This window comes from Alligator sinensis, unplaced genomic scaffold, assembly GCF_000455745.1.
Source record: "Alligator sinensis unplaced genomic scaffold, ASM45574v1 scaffold30_1, whole genome shotgun sequence".
NCBI lineage: Eukaryota > Metazoa > Chordata > Crocodylia > Alligatoridae > Alligator > Alligator sinensis.
This window is the reverse complement of record NW_005842060.1, coordinates 387,200-412,975: the sequence shown is the minus strand read 5'-3', so window position 1 is coordinate 412,975 and position 25,776 is coordinate 387,200. Positions and strand designations below refer to the sequence as shown.

Genomic DNA, 25,776 nt, shown 5'->3' with positions numbered 1-25,776 from the left:
AAGGCATTAAACAACTCCTTTTGTAATCGCCCACAAATGTGGTTGAAAATGCATGACAAGCATATAAAAAAAAGAAAGGTAAATTATTCCATTGTAGTTTTAAGAACTAAAATACCTATTACAACACACATCTAAGTTTTATACATGTGTCTGTGTGTTCTTTAGCAGTAAATAAAATATATGCTATGTAATATAGAGAATCTGGTGACTGGTTCATCAAATTGTAGATTGTGAATTGTGTTTAAAATATGAGTATTGTCACTTCCATTGCAACTGCTAAAGGGAAATGTACTACCACACAGAATAATTTTAATTTATTTTGTTTGTTGCTTTATATTTATATTTTGCAGTTTTTCTTGCGTTTTATTTCTCCGATCGGGGAATATTCTTTAAAAAAGGCACTAATGCATTATTCTAGCTATAAAATTTCAATAAATACAAGAGTAGGTAAGGAGAGTAGAAAGATGCATCCATCCGTATGCATGTACAATCCTAGAATCATTGTCAAACCCAGTGGTGCAGTTGTCACTTTAACAGCTGAACTCTTCATTTTGGAATACCATTCAGAATAGACAAATTTTATTCACATTGATCTAGCCCTTTCCCTCTCTCCAGCCTCTACTAATCTAGAAATAAAATTCTTGATAATGTACCGGAAGAAATGAAGATGCATGTATGTAAGCCACTCCAGACTCCCTATGCCTGAAGAAGGGCACTTGTGCCTGAAAGCTTGCAAAGAACTTTTTTCCAACTAGTCAGTTGGCCTAATTAATAAAAGATTATCTCACATCTACCCAGAGAACTTTGCCTGCCATAAGCCCAAAAAAGAACCTACAGTAAAAAAAAGGCCCATATGTACCAACCTTTTGACATACTGCACTGAATTTCCTACATAGAGCACAAAGGGAGAGTTCCAGAAATGCAGCTTAGACTCCTCTAATTTAGGCATGACAAAACATAAAATTTAGGTGGCTAGTACCAAGAAGGCAATCTAAAGAAATAGAGCTAAACATGCAGGCTCCTGTACAGTCAATGGGGAGAATCCAGTATCTCTAAATGGTAACCTACATGCTGACTGAGGGCTGCTTTAAGCTAGCCCATAGAAAATCTTGACCACAGAAATGTGTCTAATGACCAACACTCCTTGGAGCTTCGGTACTCAAGTCAGCACTAAATTTAGTGTCTGAACCTACTTGACTCAGAGACAGGAGTTCTCTTCAGATACATCCTGCTTTCACCAGGACAGTCCCTTTTTAAACACTTGCCCTACACACCCCATCAGTTTAATCAAATTGTCACTTCTGCGCAATCTGTAGTGGAATGATCAAGAGGTTATTTAAAATAGGACTGCTCTCCAGTGTTTTCCACCGCCTTTGCACTCTTCAGAGTGCTCAACTGAGACTGGAGTTCAAAGCATGCCAGAGAGCCTCCTCTGCAAATATGGCCATTCTGTCTTCTGAGAATAGCTATGTGATTGAATGGAGTTCATTTGTTTTAAAACACAGCCACAGAACAAGATAGTAATGACAATGGTTTATTTAACTGCCTCCTTGTTAGAGCATCTGACCCAGAAATGCAAGTGCCCCCTACCACCCAGCCAGAGGGTATAGGTAGGGGAGAGGGAGGTCTAATCCATATGGCTCACTTCCTAAAACTTCATAACCACCAGGCTGTAGAATCAACTGGGTGGAGGTTGTGGTGGACCAGTAGGGGACACTCCTGCGCAGTCACCCACCTCACTGCACCCAACCACCTACCAACCTCTGAGTGCCTCCCTGGGTCCTGGCTGACCACCTTCATGAAGCACACCCACAAGCCTGGCGTCACTGCTGTCAACACCCAGGGGTTCTAGTCTGTCTTTGGCTCTGTGCCCCCAGGGTACACAGGCATTGCAGACCTTGCGGGTGCCTGACCCACTCAGACCTTGGGGTTCTTCCTTTAGCCTGAAGCACAAGAAGTAGCCTCCCCTTAGTCAGCCAGACCAAGGGGTCATGGGGGCCTGCCCCTCTCCCTTTCCCAGCCAGGTCACCATGCTTAGTACAATAGAGAGCTTTATTTATTACAGAGAGTAGGCTTGGGGAAGGGTACAGGATAGAGAAATATCAATATTGCAGAATACCTTAGAGCAAACAGTGTGGCTGGATAGATAGCCTTTGATCACACATCTGCATTTCTGCAAGCTATATATCTAGAGAGTTTCCAAGTAGTTTACTCACAAGTATCATCCAGAGGCTGAATGAGCTTTCCTCCGGAGGCAAGCAGTTCATGGTGTGTCCATGAGTTTCAAAAAAGAGACAGAGCCAGAGCCCAAGATGGAGGCCCCTTAAATACCCCGTTTGATCTCACCCTCTACACTCAATCAGGGTAGGTGTTGCTGGCTGCTAGCCAATCAGTTTTAAAAACATCATTAGTTACTTGGTGGAGTGATAAGGGCTTCCACTCCTACCCCCATGACATGAGGTCACTGCTTAGGACCAGAGAGCTCTCCACTCTCATCAGTAATGTAGGCACAGCTGGTTGCTTAGAAACCAGAGTGATAGACAACCGAAATTGGGGGGGGGGGGGGGGAGGCCAGTGAAGAAACAAGAGTGAACGCAAAGAGAAAGGGGGGGGGGGGGGGGGACAGACTAGCCCCAGCATGAGGAGGAGACTGGAATGGGATTTTATCACCCTGCTGTTGGAGCTTGAATACTGCACAGCCAATAATGGAGATGTCATGATGCCTGAAAGAAAACAAGCCAGAGGGAGCCTGACAGGAGTCCTAGTGGTTAGAGCATTCAGCTGAGAGGGATACAGACATGGATCCAAATCCCTTCTCCTTTATTTTATTTATACCTTTTCAATAAAACAGTGACTTTCCTACACAGTTGCAACTCTTCTGCACTTAAAGCACCACAATTTTTTTTTTTTTAAACATGCTCTGGAGGAAGGAGGAACTGGTACATTTGTTAGCACCTGAAGAAACAAATGAAAAACTGCCAGCTTTTCAGGGGTGGAGCTACACTCCCCTGTCATTGACTGACAAGTTTGATCTGCTTCGAAGTCTGTACTGGGAAGTGACCAAAGCTATGTTTACACTGTCCATGGCCTGCAGTAGGGAGCACTGCAGTGAAGTAGAGCAAAGCCACTCTGTTCAGGCTACACTTTAACAGATATAACTTAGCTGCCATAAAGCAGCCCTGGGCTTGTGTCAGTAAACATAATGCAAAAGCAAGATTATTGGCATGTGCCCAGGACTAGGAGCAGCTACAATGAACCATTTCAAGATCTAGCACACACTAGAGTAAGTATGCAGTTGACAGGTAGTGTACACATGCCCCACATGTCAGAGCTGTGGTAATCATCTTTAAATGAAGTTTGGTAATTATCTTTAAATAATCATAGATACAGGGTGGTTTTTTAACATATGGATATTGGACAGCAGTAAACAGCATGTAGTGTTTTAGATGCAATTACTTCTGGATATCTGAGATGTAATTAGTCACCAGATAGATTCCTGAATTCTCAGTGATGTTACTGAATGTACCAAATTGTTCAAGATAAAACACCTAACATACCTAAAATGTTAAAAAAAAAAAACAACTAAAAATCACTTAAAAAAACCTTTTGTCCTCTCTTTATATGTAACAACAAATACCAGTAAAGCTTTAAAAAAAATCTCCTATGCCTGATGAAGAGTGCCTGCATCAAAAGCTTGCAAATATATATATATTTTTTTCAAATATCTGCTTGATCCAGTACAAGAGATCACGTCTGCCACAAGTTTGGATTCCTTTGCCTTTAGACCAATATGGCTACAACCTGGATACCTCCCCCTTTTAACAAAACTGAGGAGGTAAAGTATTATTTTTCCTACCAGCAAAAAAAACTCTATTTGCACACGTACTGAAAAATCTCTAAGAGCAGTGAAGAACTGAAAGAATCGATTTGCATGGTGATGAAATTCTCTAGAAAACATTTAAATTAGTATGAGCTGCACAAAGGTCTAGAACCTATAGATGAGGCTTTAAAATGATGAAACATGTTAACATATGGCTTCTAACATGATGAAATGTAATGATTTTCTTGCTACAGAAGTTATATTTAATATAAATATAAATATCTACCCCAAGCTATTTTAAAAAAGCACAGATATTGTCCAAAGCTATTTAGCAATTGATTCAAATTTAGAGACATCTCTTTATAAACATAAATTAAGGCAGCTGAGCTACTGCTTGAAATCAGAGAAAGAAAGATTCCCAACCACAGGAACAATCTCATTAGTGTCTTCAGTGCTAGCCTGTATGGTAGCTTCTTTGCTGTAGCAAGATCTTTTCAAGTGCTAATGTTACAGCTAAAATCCTGAGATTGTATAGGGAGCTTTTCAGGGGCTGAAAATAAAGAGAAAGAAAAGTTGGGTCCTGTCCATCTGTTTTCTTTTTAAGAAAACTTGAATGAATGTCATCTAAAACATGTAAAAAATATACACAGTTTAGTTCATTTTTAGGAAAATATTTACAATTATCTTTAAAAAACAAGGATTTTTTTGGGTGATATATTTTATTGGACCCAATGCAGAGTTGGGAGAGGCTTAAACAACTCAAGCTCTTCAGGTCTCAGAATACATTACATTAAAAAGAGCTTGTAGCTGATCCCCTACAAGGTATCATCCACAGAAATCCTTACCTCTTGTATTTTTCTTAGACCATCACAGCTACATTTAATACGTGGCTCAAATACTACTTTAAATATCCAAGACATTTTAATACACAGCAGGATGTCGGTGACAGTAATTTTATCACAAACGCTGAAATAAATACATTTTAATGTTAAAAAAACCCAGCAGCCTAGCAGCCCAAGATGTGAGGTTTCTGGCTCTGCTAAAGCTCTCGAGATTCTTAGTTTCCTTATTAGGCTGAGAGCTACAACTTTCCTGGGATCCTCACAGTTGGAGATTTTTGTGGCCACAATGTGGAGCACACAAATCCTGAGAACCCTGTAAAATTCCAGGATTCCCAAGCAGAAAAGGATTTTCATGGATTCTAGGCTCTCATGCAAAACCTGGACATCCCAAGGTTTCTAAGCTCCTGGACTAGCACTGGGAGCCTTAGGCTGTTTACACAGTAAACTTACCATGTCCAAAAGCAATGCCACCAAGAACACTGTGCTCTTGGTAGTCTGCCTCCTAAACCAGAAGCAGCATAGCCATAGCTACACAGTACAGCAAACAGGTTGCTAGGTCTAGTTGCTCTGCAGTGTTAATTACGCCATTCAAAATATTATGAAAATACTAATACACTGCATCAGGTTTAGGAAATAACCCATTCAGAGGGCAGCATAATTGAGGGTGCTACTGCCAGAATTAGCAAGGTACCGTATTAACAAGCTACTGCCAGAATTACTATGTAGATAAGACCTTACAGCACTGGAAGTTCTAGGCCCCTGGCTTTTCCAACAGTATAACATGAGAATTGGCAAGAACCGTGTCTGCATTTCTTTGAAACTGTTTTCCACAAAACATTTTGTTTTTTGATTCACTAGCATTTCAGTCAAACTATATACAGTATTCATGTAAGATACTGTGATTTCACGGACACTGCAACATATATAGTTCCCTTATCAAAGTATGTGAGCCAATCTTACAGGAAGATCCTGTGTTCAATCCTATTCATAAGCAAATCAATTGTTAAATTACCATATTTATTCAAATCCCAGATTAGGATTTTTTTTCCCCCAAACAGCATGGGGGAAAAATCCTCTTCTTACTACTGAGAAAGATCCAGGGAAGGTAGCAGTTCAGTTCTGGCTTCAGCCCCGGGCTCAGAGCTGAAGTTGGAGCTGAGCCACTGCCTACCCTGGGTCAGGTAGTTTGTGTGCCAGAGAAGAGGCATGCAGCTGAGGGAATGTGGGGGAGACTGTAGAGGAAAAGGAGAGAGACCTGATTGTGCCTTCGGGGAAGACTCTGCCCCCTGCCTTCAATCCAGTGCCTGCACATCCCCACTTCCCCACCAAGCCTGCCTTCACCCCCTTCCCAGTTTCCTTCTGCTCCAGCTCTGGCCCTTGCAGCACCAATAAATAAAAGCTGCTGCTACTCCTACTACCTGGCCTTCTACCTGGTCTGCTACTTGCCCTGGAACTAGGGTTACTATACGTCCGAATTTTCCCAGACATGTCCTCTTTTTGAGGCCTTCAATCTCTGTCCAGGCAGTTTTCAGAAATCAGAAAAAATGTCCAGGATTTTGCTCTGTTCCGCTGGTGGGAGCAACAGGAGGGTGACTGGAGTCAGAGAGCAGCACGTGTGTGCACGCACGCATGTTCGGCATGCAGCTGGGAAGGGTGGCAAGAGCAGCTTTGGCAGCTGGATGCAGGTAAATCTATGGGAAGCAGGGTGGAGGACCAGGGCTTGGGGACTGTTCAGGGGGTGTGCATCTGTGCCTGAGCATGTGGAGGGGATGGGTGTGAGGAGGGGGTGTATGCCTGCTGGCACTGGGGGAAGCTGCCGGGGAACTGGGACTGCAGCAGGACAGGGGGAAGCACCTGCACCTCTGGGAGTGGGGGGGGCACCTTTGAAGGCAGCAGAGAGCTGCGTGGCCAAGCCAGCAGCACTGGGGCCAGTGCCCATGCTCATGGGGACCGGGCAGGCCCCGGAGATGCTGCCTGGGGGTGGGGACACGGCCAGACCAGGATAGCAGGTACCACAGGCATCCTTCTCCTCTTCCCTCCAGCCTGTGCTGGGGCTTGACTCATTCTCCAACCGCCTGCACAAATCAGAGCCACCGTGCTCAGGCCCAGTAGGGATGGGAGCAGTTGGGGGCCCCCTCTGGCAGGGCTTGGGGGAGCAGAGGACAGGGGCTGTGGGTCAGGAGTGAGAGGCACCAGCATGGCTGGAGGGGGGGGTGATGCAGGTTGGGACAGAGGGGCACTTACAGAGCCAGACGGCTGTGGGTTGGAAGTGAGGTGACCCCCCCGAGAGGCATTTTTTTTTGGAAATGGAAATATGGTAACCCTACCTGAAGCTAAAGTAGAGCACAGTAGAGCAGAAGGCAGGTGGTGGGTAAAGAGAGGAGGAGGGCCAGGCAGGGGTGGTGGGGGAGAGAAGCAGGCAGCAGGACAGGGAAACAAGGGGTGGGGGTCTGGCCCCTTTACCTCTGCCACAGCAGTGGGGGGAACAAATTGAGATAATGTAACACTAATTAGATTCTACACATGGAAATATGATTTTTCACAACACAAATTTACTATTTTCAATGTATATAGTCTAATTATTGTTGGGGTTGCCTTCAAAATTTGAAGTCTTTTTGGATATGGGTAAACACTGTAACATTATTTCTGCAGTTGTGTGTTAAGATTAGATTAAAGGTGTTTGAGAGCATACTAATATTTTAATTTTTCCAAATATTAGGGAAAAAAGGTAATAATTAATGTGTTATTACAAATTAAGTACTTAATCAAATGAGCTAGTCTTTCCAAAGAAACATAATTATATACAGCAAAGAGATAATTCATATAGGCATGCCATAAGGAGGTGGATTTTTTAACATGTGTACACACACTGCATGTATAACATTCAATTCACCTTACATCTCAGGTTTGTGTTTTACTTTTCAATCAGATTTAAAGCAAAGCAGCCTAAGATTTCTTTCCAAACTTAGAGAGCCAAGGAGACTCCTCAGAAAGGCACGGTAGTACCTGACAGCTTATCCATCTCCCTCTCAGTAATACAATTGGCCCACTAAAACATGTCACTCACAAATACTCTTGCCTTTTGCATTTTCCTGGACCATCAAAACTACATCACTCCAACACTTTTCAAATGTAATTGTTCATAAAATAGATTTGTCCATGGGACTGAACTAGAGTGCATAAAAATGACATGCACAACACCTCAAATCCCAGTGAATGAAAACCAAAATTACTTTCTCTAATTTTACAAGCATGAAAGGATATAAGTCTCTTTATCAGCTCTTCCAAGGGAGCTCCAAAAGAACATCAGTGGAGCCACGTGGACCCTCTCTGGGAATCTGGTCAATCATAGATGAAGTTTGCACTACTCAGCCATGTGCAGTTTCTCACATCAGTTCAGTACAATGCCTGCAGCAGTTCAGCTGGTGTTTGGTCTCTCTTAAGACTCAAGACATTCATGTTTAGGTAGGTCTGCTCCGGCAAAGGTCAAAGACCAGTGTTATACAAAAAGTCTATATTATGGCCTAGAATGGTCCAAATTCTCAGGCCTGCTGGCCGTACACCAGGTAAGCTGCATGCCTCCTGGGCTGCTTGCCATAACTCACACACCATACCATGCAGCTTGCCCCCCTCCCACGCCCTGACTGCTGAGCTGCAGGGCAACTACACCATGCCAATGCCCCCGTGCCCTGCACACTTTGTTGCGTGCCTCCTCCCACATGCACACCCGTGCTACATGAGGTCTCTGGGTCTCCCAAGCCTCATAGCCACAGGCTCCCTCAGCCCACAGACTACATTGCCCTGCTTTGTCCTCAGGGGCTGGGGCAAGCAGCAGAAACTGGAGAAAGGAGGAAGAGCCCAAAGAGTCTCATGGCAGCAACAGGAGTGCAGTGAAAGGGCGATGCCCAGACCAGGAGCCCAAGGGACTACAACTTAACCCCTTGGAAGCCCCACATGGCCCACGTGCTGCCAGTTGGACAACCATATAACATATACTGCAGCATCCCTCTTGAAGAGAAATTTGAGATATGATGGCACAATTTAGGAAGCAGATAGACTTTTCTGTGGGTATGACATTAGCCAGTAAGTTTGGGGGCTGATCACTAAACTGTTCTTGTACACATTTTTTGGAGTTTTAATGGTCTTAATCACCTGTGCAAAGCTCCAAAAAATGTGTACAAGAACAGTTTAGTAATAAGCTCCTAATCCCCTGCTGTCCCCCTGCAGGGAAGGGAACAGGCCCTTATTCTGGTGCCAGGAGCCTGCCCACGCAGGGGGGACAGGCAGCCCCTCAACACTGGGATGAAGACTGTTCCCCGCTTCCATCTGTGGGCATGGAGCTGGCCAAGCAGCAGCTGGGCCATGTGGGGAGGAAATCCCCCAGCCTTCTGCAGAAGGGGAGACCACCCTAGGTGGCTGGGGGACAACCCCTAAGGCAGTTCCCTCAATGTGGGCAGCCCCTCTGGAAGCAAACTAGACTGTACAGGGGAAGGGATGGGGAAAATCCCCAAGACTCCCATGGCAGGGAAAACCACTCTGGGCAGCTCAGGAGAAGACCCGTGAGGCAGCTCTCTCCCACGTGGGCAGCCCTCTGGCACCAGGATGAGACTGCCTCCCACCTCCCACCTGAAGGAGTGTGCTGAGTGCAGGGGAGGGGATGGGCAGAGCAGGGCTTGGGAATGGGCCTGGGACGCTCTGTTCCTCCTCTCCCCACCACCCCTCTGCTGGGATAACAAGCACATGCAGGACACAGACTGCAGAGACTTTGCTGCTTCAGCTCTGTGACAGCCTGGAGCAGTGCGCAGCCAATCCTAACTCGCCTGCCCTGCAACAGACAGAATAGCAAGGTATCCTGGTATGCTGGAGGACTGAGACCTAACTTGAATTGGGAGGGGACCTGAGACAGAAGTTTGATAAAGCAGTTTAACCTAAATCAGTTAAGTCTGATACTATATCCGTCCACGTTTATCTTTAAACCAGATTCAGCCATTTTGAAAATGTTTTTTGTGAACTGAACTTCTGTTCTGTTACAGGTTTAAACCAGTTTCCGATCACTAAAACTAGTTTGTGTGCAATGTCTGTCCCTAGCCTGCATGTGCTAGATCCAGAACTAAAAACAGTATAGCCACACAGCACAGTGCTGTCCCCAAGCTAATTAGCTCCACTAGTATAACTACCCTCTGCTTCCAGTTCTGAAGCTGGTATGAGCAGGGTAGCTTGGGGTATATCTGTATAGTCCTGCCTTGCCTCAAACATACATACTCAAAATGTCACCTAGTTACTGCTATGTAGAGCCCAGTACCCTGCAATTGTGATAATTTGTTCAGGCAATTATCTTCAATATTAAAACTTTGTGCCTCATTACCAATCTTTCCTGGAGTTAACTTTCAAATACAGATTATTATTATTTTCTCTGGTAGGTTTAACAAGCCTTTAGTACCCAGTATTTTCTATCTGTGAAGGTAACTATACGCTGTGATCAAAGTAATCTTTCAATCACCTTTCTGATAGGCTAAACAGCTTGAAAGGAGTATGATGGTAGAACAGTTGAGAAAATTTACTACAGATATAAATCACAGTTCACACCTCACTCCAAACTCATGATGAAAGACACTTTTAGTCAAACCAGCTGGTCATTCAAGCTAGGGAATCAAAGGTGCTAAAGAAACTGGTATGCCTTAACCACAAGAAAGGCCAGCTGGACTCAAAGTTCTACTTAAAAATGGTCAAATGTCTGAGTCTGTCACCATATATGGCTGTCCAAGTAGCAGCACGTGGGCCATGTGGGGCTTCCAAGGGGTTAAGTGAGAATATTCTCCAGCCCTTGAATCATTTTTGTGGTTTTCTTCTGCCCCCTTCCCTAATTTCCCCTTTCCCCCTCCCCCACCCTTTTAAAAATATGGATATTTACTATTCTCCACCTTGGGAAAGTACCAGATTTGCAGTTTAACTAGAAAGGTAAAATACTGACCAAAATGGATCATTTTGTAGTGACCCTAACTCAGTTTATGTATTACTTTTTATACCAGAAGGAAGGAATACTTTCAGAGTTGAAACTCACATTTGTTTCCAAGATACTACACAGTAATTTAAAATTCTGATTCTGTGATAAATTAATAAAACATTCATAATCTCTTGTAGTACAAAGGTGTCAATGAGCTCAGTTTAACACCAATTCAGTCAAATATATCAGAGAACAATATCAGAGCACGGGTTTGTTGCGGGTAGGTCTTGCTTGACCAATCTCATTTCCTTCTATGACCAGATGACCTATCACCTGGACAAGGGAGAAGAGATTGATGTCATATATCTTGACTTCAAAAAAGCCTTTGACCTGGTTTCCCATAATCACATCTTAGAGAAACTGGCCAATTGTCGCCTGGGGTCCTCCACGATCCACTGGCTGGAAAACTGGCTCCGGGGTCGGACCCAGAGGGTAGTAATTGATGGAAGTCAGGCTCAGCAAGTGGGTGGATGAGAATCTGATGGTGTTCAATGCCTATAAATGCAAGGTTCTCCACCTTGGGAAGAAAAACCCGCAGCATCCTTATAGGCTCGGCAGTGCTATGTTGGCTAGCACTATGCAAGAAAGAGACTTGGGGGTCATCATTGACCACAAGATGAACATGAGCCTGCAGTGCGATGCTGCAGCTAGTAAAGTGACCAAAACGCTGGCCTGCATCCACAGATGCTTCTCAAGCAAATCCTGGGACGTCATTCTCCCCTTGTACTCGGCCTTAGTGAGGCCGCAGCTGGAGTACTGTGTCCAGTTTTGGGCTCCACAATTCAAAAAGGATGTGGAGAAGCTTGAGAGAGTCCAGAGAAGAGCCACGCGCATGATCAGAGGTCAGGGAAGCAAACCCTACGATCACAGGCTGAGAGCCCTGGGGCTCTTTAGCCTGGAAAAGCGCAGGCTCAGGGGTGATCTGATGGCCACCTACAAGTTTATCAGGGGTGACCACCAGTATCCGGGGGAACGTTTGTTCACCAGAGCGCCCCTAGGGATGACGACTAGGTCGAATGGTCATAAACTACTACAAGACCGTTTCAGGCTGGACATAAGGACGAATTTCTTTACTGTCCGAGCCCCCAAGGTCTGGAACAGCCTGCCACCGGAGGTGGTTCAAGCGCCTTCATTGAACACCTTCAAGAGCAAACTGGATGCTCATCTTGCTGGGATCCTATGAATCCAGCTGACTTCCTGCCCTTTGGGCAGGGGGCCGGACTCAATGATCTTCCGAAGGTCCCTTCCAGCCCTAATGTCTATGAAATCCCTCATTATGACTTACTTGCTTCCCATTATACAGTAAAGAGGTTAAACTAGACTAGTTAGCCAGTGGCATAAATGGAAGCTGAAATTAGCAGGATACCAAAAAACATTCTAAGAATATCGGCCCAGACAAACCCTAACATCAGATTTTTTAAGGGATCTACCCTGCTAAATAACTAGAAATTAGATCCGGCTAGTAAATGTATATTACCTCCTTCTAAAGATATCTACATTCTTAAGAACCTTTTATTTTATCCATGACTGAAATATTAAACCTAAGTGTCATATGCCTGTGGAGCCCTATGATCTGGCCCGCGGGTCTTGGATTGACCCCATGAGCTGCAGACATGGTACAGAACTAGTCTGGTGTGGGCTGGATCCAGTGCCATGAGCACTGCACCCAGCACAGGAGTTGATCCAAGGCATGCCCTGTACGTGTGGCTGCATGAGTTTGACAGCCCTGGACCAAAGAATAGCTACAGCAGCATCCACTAAAAAGACAGTTCTGAAGAAAGATTCTATTAGTACAGGGGTGTCAAACCCATCCAACCCTGCAGGCCAGATGAGTCTCTGGGCCCGTCTGCAAGCCATATCTGGCCACACCAGCCATTGGGCAGGGTGCCACATGCAGCACACTTCCAGTGCTGGTCCCCTGTACCACACAGGAAGTTTGCTGACCCTGCTCTGGATTTTGTGCTGCAAGAGGTGCACAGCTTGGACCTGGTGCAACAAGCACTGTCCATGACCTACTGTGAGCTCTAGGGCCAGTCAGGATTCAGCCTCAAGCCATCTGTGCATGCCAAAGCCAGCATGTAGGGCTGCCCCAGGGATTGTCACGAAGTACACCCCCTGTGCTGTGGGCACTGCCCACAGCACCCAGCCCAGCCCAGCCCACACACCATAGGCAGCACAAGCCCCAGAACAGGGCCAGTGCATGGTGCACAAGCTAGACCCAGTGCCATGGGCACTGCTTCCAGCACACAGGGCCAGCACAGGGCACACACTGCATGTGGTGCCCGGCCAGACAGCCTTGTATGCTGGCTTTGGCACGGCCTAATCCAGACCGGCCTCAGAGTACTGCATGCAGCTTTCACCCTGCCCCTGTGTTTCAAGTGCTGGGTCCAGCCTGGGAACCAGGTCAGTTCTGCATGAGGCATGCAGTGTCAGTGTGAGATCCATGGGCCAGATCCTGTAGCTCCATGGACATGCCATTTGCTTGACACTCCTGTCTTTAACTAGAATAGTAGTTAGTACACTTGTCCACTCATATGCTCATCATCATTCCTTCCCACAAATGAGGTGCCAGCACATCCACATAGTAGAAACAGATGAGGAGAAATATGAAGCAAAATAGTTAAGAAGGAAAACAAAGCAACAGGCTTAAGGAAGGGTCCGACAAGCAGGGAATGTGAAGACAAAAGTCGTTGGTGGCAATCCCTCAATTCAAGGATGTTCTCTACTACAGCTCGTTGATGAAAAGACAGATGTAACAGCAGTAGCAAGAAAAGTTGGGGTGGTTTAAGTGAAGGAGGAAACTTTAAAAAAAGACAAAAGCTCAGAGAGGAAGACTGAATAACAAGAGAATACATAAAAAGGGAAAAAAAGATAAAAATGACAGAATCACAAATAAAAATATAGGAGAAGAGGGATTAAAGGAGACAAGTACTATATTAAGTGTTCTGTACTTCTGCAGCAACACATTTACACTGAAAACCCATGTTTAGATGAGAGCAACCAAAATGTGTACTATAACAACTAAAATCTTTTGGAACAAAGGGATAGAATGCAAATTTAAAATAAAATAAAATGTCCAGGGAACATTTCTGAGAGCTGTCCATGTTCTCTCTATTAGCTGTTACGCGTCTCCCAATTCAGACACTGAGGTTGTTTATTTTCACTTTCACCTAAAATTCTGACAAGAATACACACTGCTTCATATCCCTACTTCATAAACTACAGTGAAAAGCAGAAAGAAATCCACTCAATTACACTGCTACAGTCCTCTATCCCCACAATTAAATCTGCCTGACTATGCTTTGAAGTGTGGAAGATTTGGGTTAGATTGCTGTTGCTGATTCCTTACTAGTTGGAAAGATGGAATCTAGGAGAAATCAACTCAAGTAATCCCAGTCTGGCAGGGCAAAACAGAAACCAGTGGACGAGACACAGGAAAGTGCCAAAAATATGGGATTTAATTAATAAAACTACACATTTTTGAGTTCATAAACTAAGATTTTGCCAATTCCATGAGAGGGCTGAAGTAAAAAAAAATGCATCAAATTTTATTAATTCTGATATATAATTCAATATGGCATCAAGTATAAAGGAGTTGTTTTTAAAAATCAGATATTTCCCCAAACCATGCATAAACAATTGCTTGAGAGCAATGTGTTTTTAAATGGTTCTCAGGAAATTTTTTTTTGACCGAAACAGTGGCTGTGTGACAGATTCTCAACACAGCAGCATTACCAAGCCAAAGATTTTGGTTTTGTCTTTTTTTAAAGAGAATTTTTAAAGCTCTTGAAATGCTTTTTGGCAGTGGAGGTAAAAAAAATCCACATTCTTCTCATTAATCTTATATGTTATTTCTAAATTGGAAAATGCTTAAAGTGCTCCTACCTGCTCTGATCTAGTCGCTTCCCAGAGTTACTACACCTGGTATATGATTTGGGTTCAGGCACTGTATTTTTGTTTTTCTATTGATATCCACTGGTTTAATTATGAAGCAACTGGCATTTGGAAGTTCAGAGTATCTCTAATGCTGCATCTATCAAAGTATCTTAAAAAATGCAAGGCCATTTTCACCACTGGAGGAGACTATAGTCTTCTGTGATCCCTTATAAATTCGAAATTTGTTTCATGGAACAACACTTAAGTTAGGGTAAGGCATGATCAGGCGTCTCAGATTCTTACCTTATCTTTTGTGGACTCTCTTTACCTTGACGCAAGTCCAGTAGGCAAGGTGGATTTTGAAGGAGAGACAGAGGCCAGACAATACTCACTCTTACTACAGGCATTGCAGAGCTCATTCTCTGTATTTGCTGGATGCAGCTGACATTTAGAGCATATTTGCTCCATGATGTTTGCTGGCAGTGACCTTAAACATACAAGTCCCAGCCTTTGAGTGCAGAAAGTAGCCCCAAAGCAAGAGATCACTTACAGGAACTTTTGCTGCCTGGGAATCCCACCGATACAACTGTTCTGTGAATTCTTTGAAATCTTTTAAAAATGGATATGTACAGTGATAACACTGGCACTGTTTTGCCTGCTGGAGCAAAAAAAGGATGGAGGATAAGCCTCCAGTACTGCACAGGCCAGGTCCTTTCTTTGTCCCCCAGTATTGGCAGAGTTTACAATGCAGGCTTAGCTCAAGGAAATCTTATGGGGAGTCCCAGTCATTTGCTTCATATTGCTGTGCTACATGCGCTCATATAATGAGGATAATATATAGAGTATATAGATCAAGAACCACAAGTTAGCAGTTTTTTTTAAATTCCAGAGACAGAAAAACAAAAGAACCCTTTGATAATATATCATAAAGCACTAAAATGCTTCATTTTTTTCCAAATAACCAAGAAGAGATCACTAATTATTTTAATCTCTACCCTTACACTTTCAGTTACTCCCGTAACAGAACGTACCAGGAGCTGGCAGTTTCCCTGCGTCTCCCTTCAAATGCGAGAGTTCTAAGCGTGCGGCAATGTTGGAAAAGAGAGGGCTTGGGGCACTGCTATGTCTTCTTCTCTAGTGTGATCCACTTTAATGTCTCGAGGGCCATTAAATGGAAAAAACATGCATAAGATGGAAGGATAAGCCTCCAGCACTGCGCAGGAAGGAAAGTGTTTTTATTGCAGACATCACCAATCTTGTTGTTTTTATGTACTCTAAAAATTATACACGCACACACATATATATACATACATACATATACACACACACACAAAAATATACATATATATACATACACGCACCACGTTTTTAAATGTTTCATGAGCCTACATACATGCAAAGTAAACAGCTCAATCAATTTTGTTGAGAACTATGAGAACTTCCAACTTAAAATCTGAGCTACATGGGAAAATGTGAACAGTGACTCAAGAACTAATGGTTTGTTAGTCGCACTATTATAAAGAGAAAGCAGTCAAGGAGCTGGAATGAGACTAAACAGCTAAAATGTCAAGGATGAGATAACAGTTTAAAGTAATTTACAGATATGTACAATATCCGTCACATATTTTATGGGTCGAAACTTCAAAATTAAGGAAAGATTAAGAAATCAAAATTGGAATTTTTCCCTACCTAAAGTTATTATTAGTACTTATTGGTACTTTTCTCTTTTCTCTCTCCATGGCTGTTGCATACCATTTTTGGTAAAACTTAACATAACAAAACACGAGCCATAAATATTTGACTTACTTAGCCAACTGCTTTTGCAACTGGCTATGTTTCTTCTTCAACCTGTAAATACAGTTGTTTTATAAATTTATACCAATTTGTACTAACTACTTAGTAATTTCTCTTAGAAAAAACAAATGTTTCAGGAATTAAAAAGTTTAATATCTAACTTGAAGATATGTTCGCTTACTTCATGCAGTTCAAATAATTCTACTGAATGCAGCCCTTGAGGCCCAGGATCCAGTACTCTCGGCTGTTATCTGGACTTTCCTCAGGCCTTCATATTATAGCTGCTATTTAACGCCACACTTTTTTTGGCATTTGCATGTGATGCCAGAAATCGCTAGATTCACAAAGCAGAGATTCTACTTTTTACAGCCCTGTATCTCAACATATGCAAGCTACACAAGATACCTATTTATGGAGTGAATATAGAATAAACATTGACTTTGTGCTGCTTGTCCCAAATTTAACTCCTGTTGTACACCTCCTATGTACAGCTTACATGGTGTTGACAGGCCTTGTTCCGGTCCCCTTTTTTATATGCAAATTTCATGCTACCCATACACAGCAAAGAAAGCCTCTGAATGCTGAATGTCCTAGATGTTAGAAAATGAGAACATACTGTTCTTCTGAACAGTACATATCTGTACCTTATGATTAGCAATCTTTGCTCTAAAAGCATATGGTGGTAATGAATCTTGATCATTCGGTAATACTGTTTGTCTGACACTGAGCTCCACCTGCTGGCAACTTTTTCAAGTATTACAGATTTCTCTCTACCAAAAGCCAATTTATCAGAGCCTCCACTACAGAAGATAATCCTCCATCAGTCAGGATCTGTGCTGAGATAACGGCACAATGAGTATTCTACAGAGATCTTGTTATTGCTATACATGTCATTAAATATCCTGTTTTGTTTTAAAACATGAAAATATTAAAGTAAATAAGCATTTTCAAAATAATATTTTTAGGACAGATGTTTGAATATGATAAAAAAAGAATCAAAGGCATTTTCAACTCACTTCCGATTTTTAATGAAACCTCTATTCAAATTTAATTCTAATCACTGTACTATAATAAGACTTATCACTGGCAAACTAATTTATCAGTTGACATGCTGTTGTAGCACCTGTCAGGTTGCTTTTCTTAAACAGCAAGGTTTGTCTAGTTCTTGTAATCCTTTAAGTATTTTTTATAAAATGCAAAATATTAAGCTTTTCCGAGGCTTTAAAAGTTTTTGTTTGTAGGGCAGAATCAGGCTCCCAAACTCTCCCTAAAATGATTCACTTTATAACTAATTATTAGAACCACAGACAACGTAGTACAATATAAGAAATGGTTGTTCTAACTTATGCAGACTGGAATTGGCACCAATGGGTCTGAGCTGACATCACATTTGAAGATTTCAAACACCTCTGAAGCACTTCCAAAGAAAGCACTTTTCATCATGTATGGACACACTACGGCAGAGGTGGGCACAATGGCCGATCCAGCCAGTGTCCAGACTCCTTTTCTTAGAAGCCTGTGCCTGCATCAGTGTGGCCAGTGTCCATGGAGACCCCAACAGTGGCACCACCATTACAGTGCAGAGCCAGGGTTTCCATGGAGACTGGTCCCAGCAGCGCTGGCTGGGTGGGGAACTGCTCTGAGGCTGGGGCTGGGAACTTGTAGTGGTGATAGTGTGGTCCAGAACCGGTCCACTGCCTGCACACCCCTGCTCAAGAGGAATCTCTAGAGAAAAATTCTACCAGAACTTTACCAACTCGTACTGCTCCACCAAACTGACTCTGAAATACTTCACCCAACATGTTATATTCTTGCATACCACTGCGAAAGTCTGCGATGGCTGCATAACCACCACATTTTATCAGAAACTGATAGTTACAGCCACCAGATTTTATCATAAGCACATCACTAAATTCATCATCTACAGCCATGCTCCATATTACATTCATATCTACTCTCATGCCACCAACATGGATGCACACCTTAGGGATCTAGATCAGAGATTCCAGACTTATGACATAATCCCCAAATTGTCACCACTCAAATCAACAGAATCCCTTGTGCTGTTTTCATCAACCCCCAAGTTAACACATTGGACACATTATGAATGACCTCCTGGAAAACACCAAACATCTCAAGCAGCCTGGGGGAACAGGCTGTCCCCACAATTTCAAACAATGTCTTTCCAGAAACAGACTACCTAACTCCTATTTTCACCATGGCACTGGCCTTGCAAGGGACCCAAGATGCCAGCTGTGTCCACTCATTGAAACAGGCCACATCATCACTAGACCAAACAACAGGGATTATGAACATCTAGGGTTCATTCACTACATGCTCCTCTACCAACCTTATTTACACTATTACCTGCTTAGAGTACTGCTCTGTTGTCTACCCTGGACAGAAAGGGTGGTTCCTATATAAAAGAATAAATGGAGTCAATCTGGCATCAATTCCAAAAAGACACAAAAGCCTGTGGCAGAACACTTGAACCTCCCTTAAAATTACATCTGACCTCAGAGTAGCTGTTCTTAAACAACATAACTTTAAAAACTAACGTGTGTACAAAATTGGAGGACAAGAAATCATCCAGAATAGATGGTTTTAAGTATGTTCTGTATAGAAACTGTAGTTTCTCTAGCCTTTATAACCTTTATGGTTTTACTTTTTTGTTTATTGCCTTTAAATTTGACACTGAAGGAGAATATAGTAGAAGCAGTTATGAATCATCCGCTTTTTAATTAGACACCTAGATATTTAAAGGTCAGATCAAGCTACTGATTACTCAGATTTCCTTTTCAGTTTTAAAAGATCCCACAGAACTAGATAAGGTACATCAACTTTGGAGATATATATATATATATTTTTTCAAAATAAAGGAAATACTAAGAAATCAAAATTGGAATTTTTCCCTACCTAAAGTTAGTACTTTTCTCTTTTCATGGCTGTTGCGTACTAGTTTTGGTAAAACTTACCATGACAAAACACCAGCCATAAATATTTGGTTTACTTGGCCGCAACTGGTTATGGTTCTTCTTAAACCTGTAAATACAGTATTAATTCTTAATCCATTCAAAAGGGAATGCCAAATATTAAAGGCTCACTGCATTCATGGCTACATGAATAGTATTTTTTCTTTAAAAATGCCTAATACCCTCTATATAAATATATATCAAAATATATCGATCTATATATCTATATAGATATCTATATCGAGAGACAGAGAGAGAGAGAGAGAATTAGGGTTTTTTTTTAAAGAAAAAAATACTACAGGAAACCCTCGCTATTCACAGATTTGCGGTTTCGAATATTCGCGGTGCCTATTATCGATACAGTACAGTATTCATGGATTTCCCCATTAGTGGGGATCTCTAGAACGTGTTCCCCATGAATGGCAAGGGTCTCCTGTATTTCACTAACCATCTCTAAATAATACTTGTTATCTTTCAATGATTTTGATTTAATTAATTTGATTTGATTTAAATTAATGAATGCATGCAATCTTATGGCTATAAAAGTACAATTTGCCAACTATACAACTATCCTATAAGCAATACTTCTGAATCAATATTTTAATGTTGGAAAATGCTACAATTTCAAACATATATGTAATTTCCTCAATTAATTTTAAAGTAAAATTCAGGAATTAACTCCTAAAAACAGATGAAATACAAAAATTCTCACATTATACCCTAGGAAGAACAAAATGGATTTCAAGAAGTCTATTCAAGTTTTATCTTGCCATGAAACCTAGAATGAACTTGATAGAGTTATCTAGCAATTTCCTTTTTCTATAAAACACCTGCACTGGAGACAAACAGACAATGAATATTTTATGAGCAATAAAGTAGGCTGGTACAGCACACAACATCAAAAAGTAAAGACACTTGCAACAATGAAACATGAAGGCATATTAAGAGAACCTTGTAACACTCAATAAAACCACACAGAGATGTACACAAATTAATATATTTACACAGGGATGTATAATTAACATAAGCTATACCAGAAAAACATTTCCTAAACTCCACCTTTTAACTAGTAGCTAATGAAATATTCATTCTCATATTACAAATGACAGAAAAAACAAAATCTGCGCTATTTTTAACTGATTGATAGACTTATAGAATGAGGCTTTATGAAGACATTTCAAATAAAAAGCATACAGTTTTATGAAGAAATACATCTGTTTTTCCTATTTTTCAAATCATGCTGAAAGTTACTCTATATGCAAGGATAAATGCTTGCATACAATGCAAGCCAATAAAAATGAGGTTGTTCTTACAACGACAACTTGTAAAAGAAATACATACAATTAATTTTACAAGGCATAAATAGCTAAATTAAAAACATTTGGGATAACAACGTGCTTTAAACTGAAGACGACAGACCTAAATGGGTTTATAATTAAAGAAATAATGATTCTCTTTAACGATTAATACAAATAATATGCCAAGCCATTTAAAAATGGCAGGAAGGCCTACAGCAGTGAGAAAATTCCTTTATTGATTATTCAACACCTACATAATTTAAAGGCATTTCATCACAGAAATCCTATAAATAATTATGACAGTTTGTCTATTTATCTAAAATAAACATTCTGTCTAATCTCTTTCCTCCTCTTCCTAGATTGACTAAATTTCGCCCTCTCAATATGCAGGCTAATAACAGTATCTTAGATTAAGTTGGATCACAACAGACAAACTTTTCTACCAACGCCCATTTTAGCAGTTCTATTAGCACAGTCTTTATGACTCAGGTTCAGCAAAACTCAGCTCAGTATGGCTTTAACGCCATCACTATTCAGCAAAATACATCAGCACATTACCCCAAGAACTCAAAGCAGATATCAGGATATTTTAATAACATCTTTAAACATATTCTAACTAGAAGATAAATTTTAGTAACCCAGCCGGGGAGGGAAGGCGGATGTCTCTGCCACACAGTTTCCACCACTCACGTCAGCTACTTTATTAAAAGACTTATTTACTATATTGTTATATTACAAAAGAACTATCAAGACTGATGGTTTCAAAAAGAATACCTCCCATATTTCATTAACGGTACCCTGGTCCTTCTATTTTTGTCCCCCTCATCTCTGGTTGGTATACAATGTTTTAGTATTGTTTTATTTTCTGGTCATTCTTTGCGAAGCTATATCAAGTTCACATGTAAGCTACTTAGGATAGGCAACTATGTTTTATTTTGCCTCCAAAGTGTCATACAGATTTCTGGTGCCTTACAAATAATAAATAATAGTGACAGAAGCATGAATGGATAATAGAAGGGAAGAGATCTGGTACTGGAAGTGGACTAAGAAAACAGCAGCATACAGAAAAAGTATATTAATGTAATTTTATTGTGCTGTTGCCACCTTCTGTGGGACAACAGAAATTTGGGGTAAACCATTAAAAACAAAAAAATTAAAATTAAAACAAAAACAAAAGAAACCCTTATATGCATCTTCCCAAATGCTGTATTTTCTTGCATCCCTTTCCCCCCCCCCCTGAAAATCAGATGCTGGAAACAGGGAGGGGGAGGAGGCAAGTTTTGCATGGAAATACAGCCAAGCCTCAACACATCCTCAAGCTGCTACTGAGTCAGAGACTTCTGCTGAGCCAAGAGAAGCTCCTACAGCAACAGCCTCCACTGGGAAAGGGGAAAGTAACCCTCCACATGCTTCAAAGGGGGCAACACAGTGAATATGTAGGGTTCCATAGCTGTCGGCTGCGAATAGAAGGCATGCTCACTGCACCTTCTCCTGTGCAGCATGCACAGGGTTACTTTCCCTCAGGCAAACACACCTGCAACAAAAACTGCTGCTGACTTAAAAGAAGCCACTGCCCCAGCAGCCTGAAGGAGCCCTGTAACTCAGCCCCTTTGTATTTCTTCACTTGTCAGCAGCATAAACATGGACAACTGCAGTAAGAGAGAGCAACAACCTATGGCTGCTTTGATAACCCTGTAGCTGCTGTGGACAATCCCTCCCTTAGCAGCCAGGTTTGCCCCAGCAGCAGCAATAGATGCCCAGGTACACTATGCACACAGTACAAACTATTACTCTTCAGCAGAAGATACTTTGCAATAAGCACAATTTATTAAAAGTCACATTGGAGGTATGCAAACCACTGCAGGTCTTTAGCACCAACTAACAATAACTTCCTGTCAGTGCTTATGAGTATTACCCAATACAAGGATTCAAAATCAAGAATCAGACCTCAACATTTCAAGAATTTTTTTTAACCCTTTAAAAAAGGTTACATTCTGTTTTGATGTCTGCCTTGATTTTTTTTGCTTCCGTTTGGGCCCAGTACGTATATGCGCAACAGTAAAATATCACCAGCTCCACCAAATGTATAAACTAAGACAATTCTCAGCCCTGATGTCAAAGCTTTCACCGCTGCACAAGCTAATTCTTCCCATCTTCAGAATCAGTCAAACCCCTCCAATCTCACTTCTGCTCTTCTGGCAGTCCCAAAAGTTCTTTAGTTCCTTTGTCAGGTCTGGGTGGTAATAGAAACTGGTTTGGGTTTTTTTTTTTTCTAGCATGGGAAAGAAGTAGATTCTAACAGTTCTGTTCCTCTCCCTCCTTGCTTCACTTGCTGGGTATTGCAAGAAAGGACAGGGGTTAGAGAAAGGAGCAGAGAAAACCACTATCCACTGGTCAGAGACAGCAGGGAAGAAAACAGTGATGTTTACAGGGTCTTCCCTGATGAGAGAATGGTGTCAGCTTCCATGGCGAACAACAGACAGATTTGCCCTGACTCCTACAATGGCCCTGCAGGTACAGAAGTGGGAAAGAACACCCAATCAGAAGAGGGTTTCCCCCCAAGCAGAAGCGAAAGTTATGGGAGGGTGGAACATTTTGGCCAGGTACAGACATTAAGCTGTTGCCGGTGTAATTGATCAGAAACTGGTCAATAACGGAAGTTCAGCACACACAAAACCAGTCTATACCTGTAAAAAAACAGAAGTCTGGCATACAGACTGGTTTGAAATGGTAGAACCAGTCTAAGACTTGCCCCACCTCCACCCCACCAAAGCGTGAATGTATGTTCTGTTGGCTACCAATCTAAACTATGCCACTTACAAAAAACTGTATAACAGACTGATTCTGCCTTGGGCTATTTGAATGTCTGTACCCAGCCCTTGTATCATTGCAAAGGTAGCTGCAGCCCCAGCTGAAATCATGCAACTTGCAAACAAAATTGCACAAGTCACCAACACTGGTTTATGGATAGTAACTGCAGCAGGACAAGAAATTGTATTTATAGTCACTAACTTGCTTATTATGTTCTAACAAAATATTCTGTGAGGCTCAAAGAGTAGGTATTTTAGCATTCCCTGAAAATGTCAGAAGTAGAGAAATGACCAGGCAATCGGAGTGGCGAACAGCATCCCACTCAGGCCATGGGATGGCAAAAACTGATGGGGCTGCCAGCAGCAGTAACTGTTTCTTGGATGTGATCAGTGGTAGCCACAACAGGGGCTGATGCCAGCACATAGGCAGCCTCACTGACCGAATGACTCATTAACAGGCTTCTGTGGAGGCAGGGGGAACAAAGGTGAATTCCTGTATCTCCTCTTGGCAAAAGAGCTTGTCTTTGAGGTGACTGTCACTTTCTAGCCATGGGACTTAAAACACCTATAGGTTACCACAGCCCTAAATTTTGGTGCTGAGACACTTTGTAGCGGTAAGAATGAATGCCTGTCCATACCCTCAATTAGCTGTTTCAGTTTCCTACAGTAGAGTATCCTCTGCTGAAGAGTAACATCTGACCTAAAGATGTATAGTGCAACAGCAAGCAGGCTGCATTATCTAGTGAAATAAGAATAGGGCATACCATAGAAGTGACCGATCTGGCATCCTCTTCATAATTTACTACGGGAGGTGGCTCTTTCCCATCATTCTCTTGCACCTTTTGTTCCAAGAGCTCTTTCTGTGCTGCAAATTTTGCCTCAGTGCATCTTAACTGCTGAACTGTTTGTTTGAGTTCTTCCAGTGCTTGCTTCTGGCTCAGCAAAAGCACAATGCTGAAGAAAAAAAAAGGACAAACCAAACACTTCAATACAAATTATCTTTTAAAGTTTTTTCTTACTAGTAATGAGAGACTACCTAATGCATTATGAAGGAGTAGTGCCTCCAGCAATCAGAAGTCATATTAAGTCACGGGTCTGACTTATCTCCTGGTTTATCCATTGTTCAATGAATTTAAACAATACTGCTTATGAGCCAGCAATCCCAACACAGCATTGTGGGAAGCTAATGATACCTATCTGAGATGAGGTCATTTAAACTGTTATGAAGGATGAAAAGAATGGAAAAGAAAACAAGTACAAACACAACTTTATCAACTGTTATAACTTCAGGTTAGAAGTAGATATTAAAAAAACAATATAATCAAAGATGGAAAATGACTGATAATTCCATTAATCATGCATAAAAAGTCTAAATATTTTAATGACTATCTTATTCTATTGGTATTATGGCTAGTACCCATTAGTCTCTCGCTTACATTATTTACTGTTTAGTAGTACAATATTGTGTAAAATACTCAGTAAATTACTTCTGAATTCAAAAATGAAAATAAAGCGGCTTGAGTAGAGAACATAACTGGACTCAACCTGTAAACCCAGGAGTAGTTCCAGGAGTGTGGCTTAGTAAACCCCTCCATGATGAGAGCCATTAAACGGGGGATAGTCTGGACCGAGTTCTGCTGCCCTCCCCTCTAATGACAATCAGGGGATCCATTCACAGGCTCTCTTAACAGTAAGATATCATCCTTAAAGTGACAAAAGCTGCTCATCGTCTTATTTTTATTAATATAAAATTTGTTGGCAAACCTTTTTCTTCCAGTTACAGGCAGTCCTTGGACTTAAGACATGGTTTTCAGAAACCAATTGTGTCATAAGTCAAAACATTGCAACTCAAAACTGATTTTCCCATAGGAAAAAATGTTATAAATGGGGGATTGGTTCCTAAACCAAGGCCCAACACCCTATTTTCACCAAAAATAACCCAATTTTGTACAGTACTCAATCAATTATATAAAATAAATCATTGTAGCTATATTACTTGTCTATATGTATTTACATTGTAAATAGCAAACATTTATTGGGAAGGACTTATTTGAGGCGACTTTGCCGGACTTTTTGAAGGGCTCCTGGTTGAACTTCTTGAAGGGGTCTTAGGCAGACAAGGTTCCTTGGGTGAATTTGATATCTTTTATTAGACCAACCCAAATGGTTGGAGAATAGTTATTAAGCAAGCTTTCGGGTTCAAAAACCCTTCATCAGGCTAAGGAAGCTTCAGCAGTTGGTGTGTGCTCTTCCTGGATGGAATGAAAAGTAAAGAAGCCAGGGGCTGGGCTGGGGAGTCAGTTGCCAGGCAGATCATAATGTGTCAAAAATCCAATGTCTATGTTTAGTCCATGATCTCT

At 41.7% G+C, this 25,776-nt stretch overlaps 1 protein-coding gene across 4 annotated transcripts in view; it reads right to left on the bottom strand.

Annotated features, from left to right (window-relative positions):
• FER (FER tyrosine kinase) overlaps nucleotides 1-25,776 on the bottom strand; it is a 340,335-nt gene that overhangs the window by 218,911 nt on the left and 95,648 nt on the right. For 3 of the 4 annotated variants that reach the window (XM_025203513.1, XM_025203514.1, XM_025203515.1), the window contains one exon: nucleotides 24,181-24,370. In XM_025203513.1, coding sequence (XP_025059298.1) covers nucleotides 24,181-24,370 — 190 coding nt within the window. Of the gene's footprint in view, nucleotides 1-4,262; nucleotides 4,371-24,180; nucleotides 24,371-25,776 lie in introns of those variants that run through there. The other variant, XM_025203516.1, reaches the window with a different exon arrangement.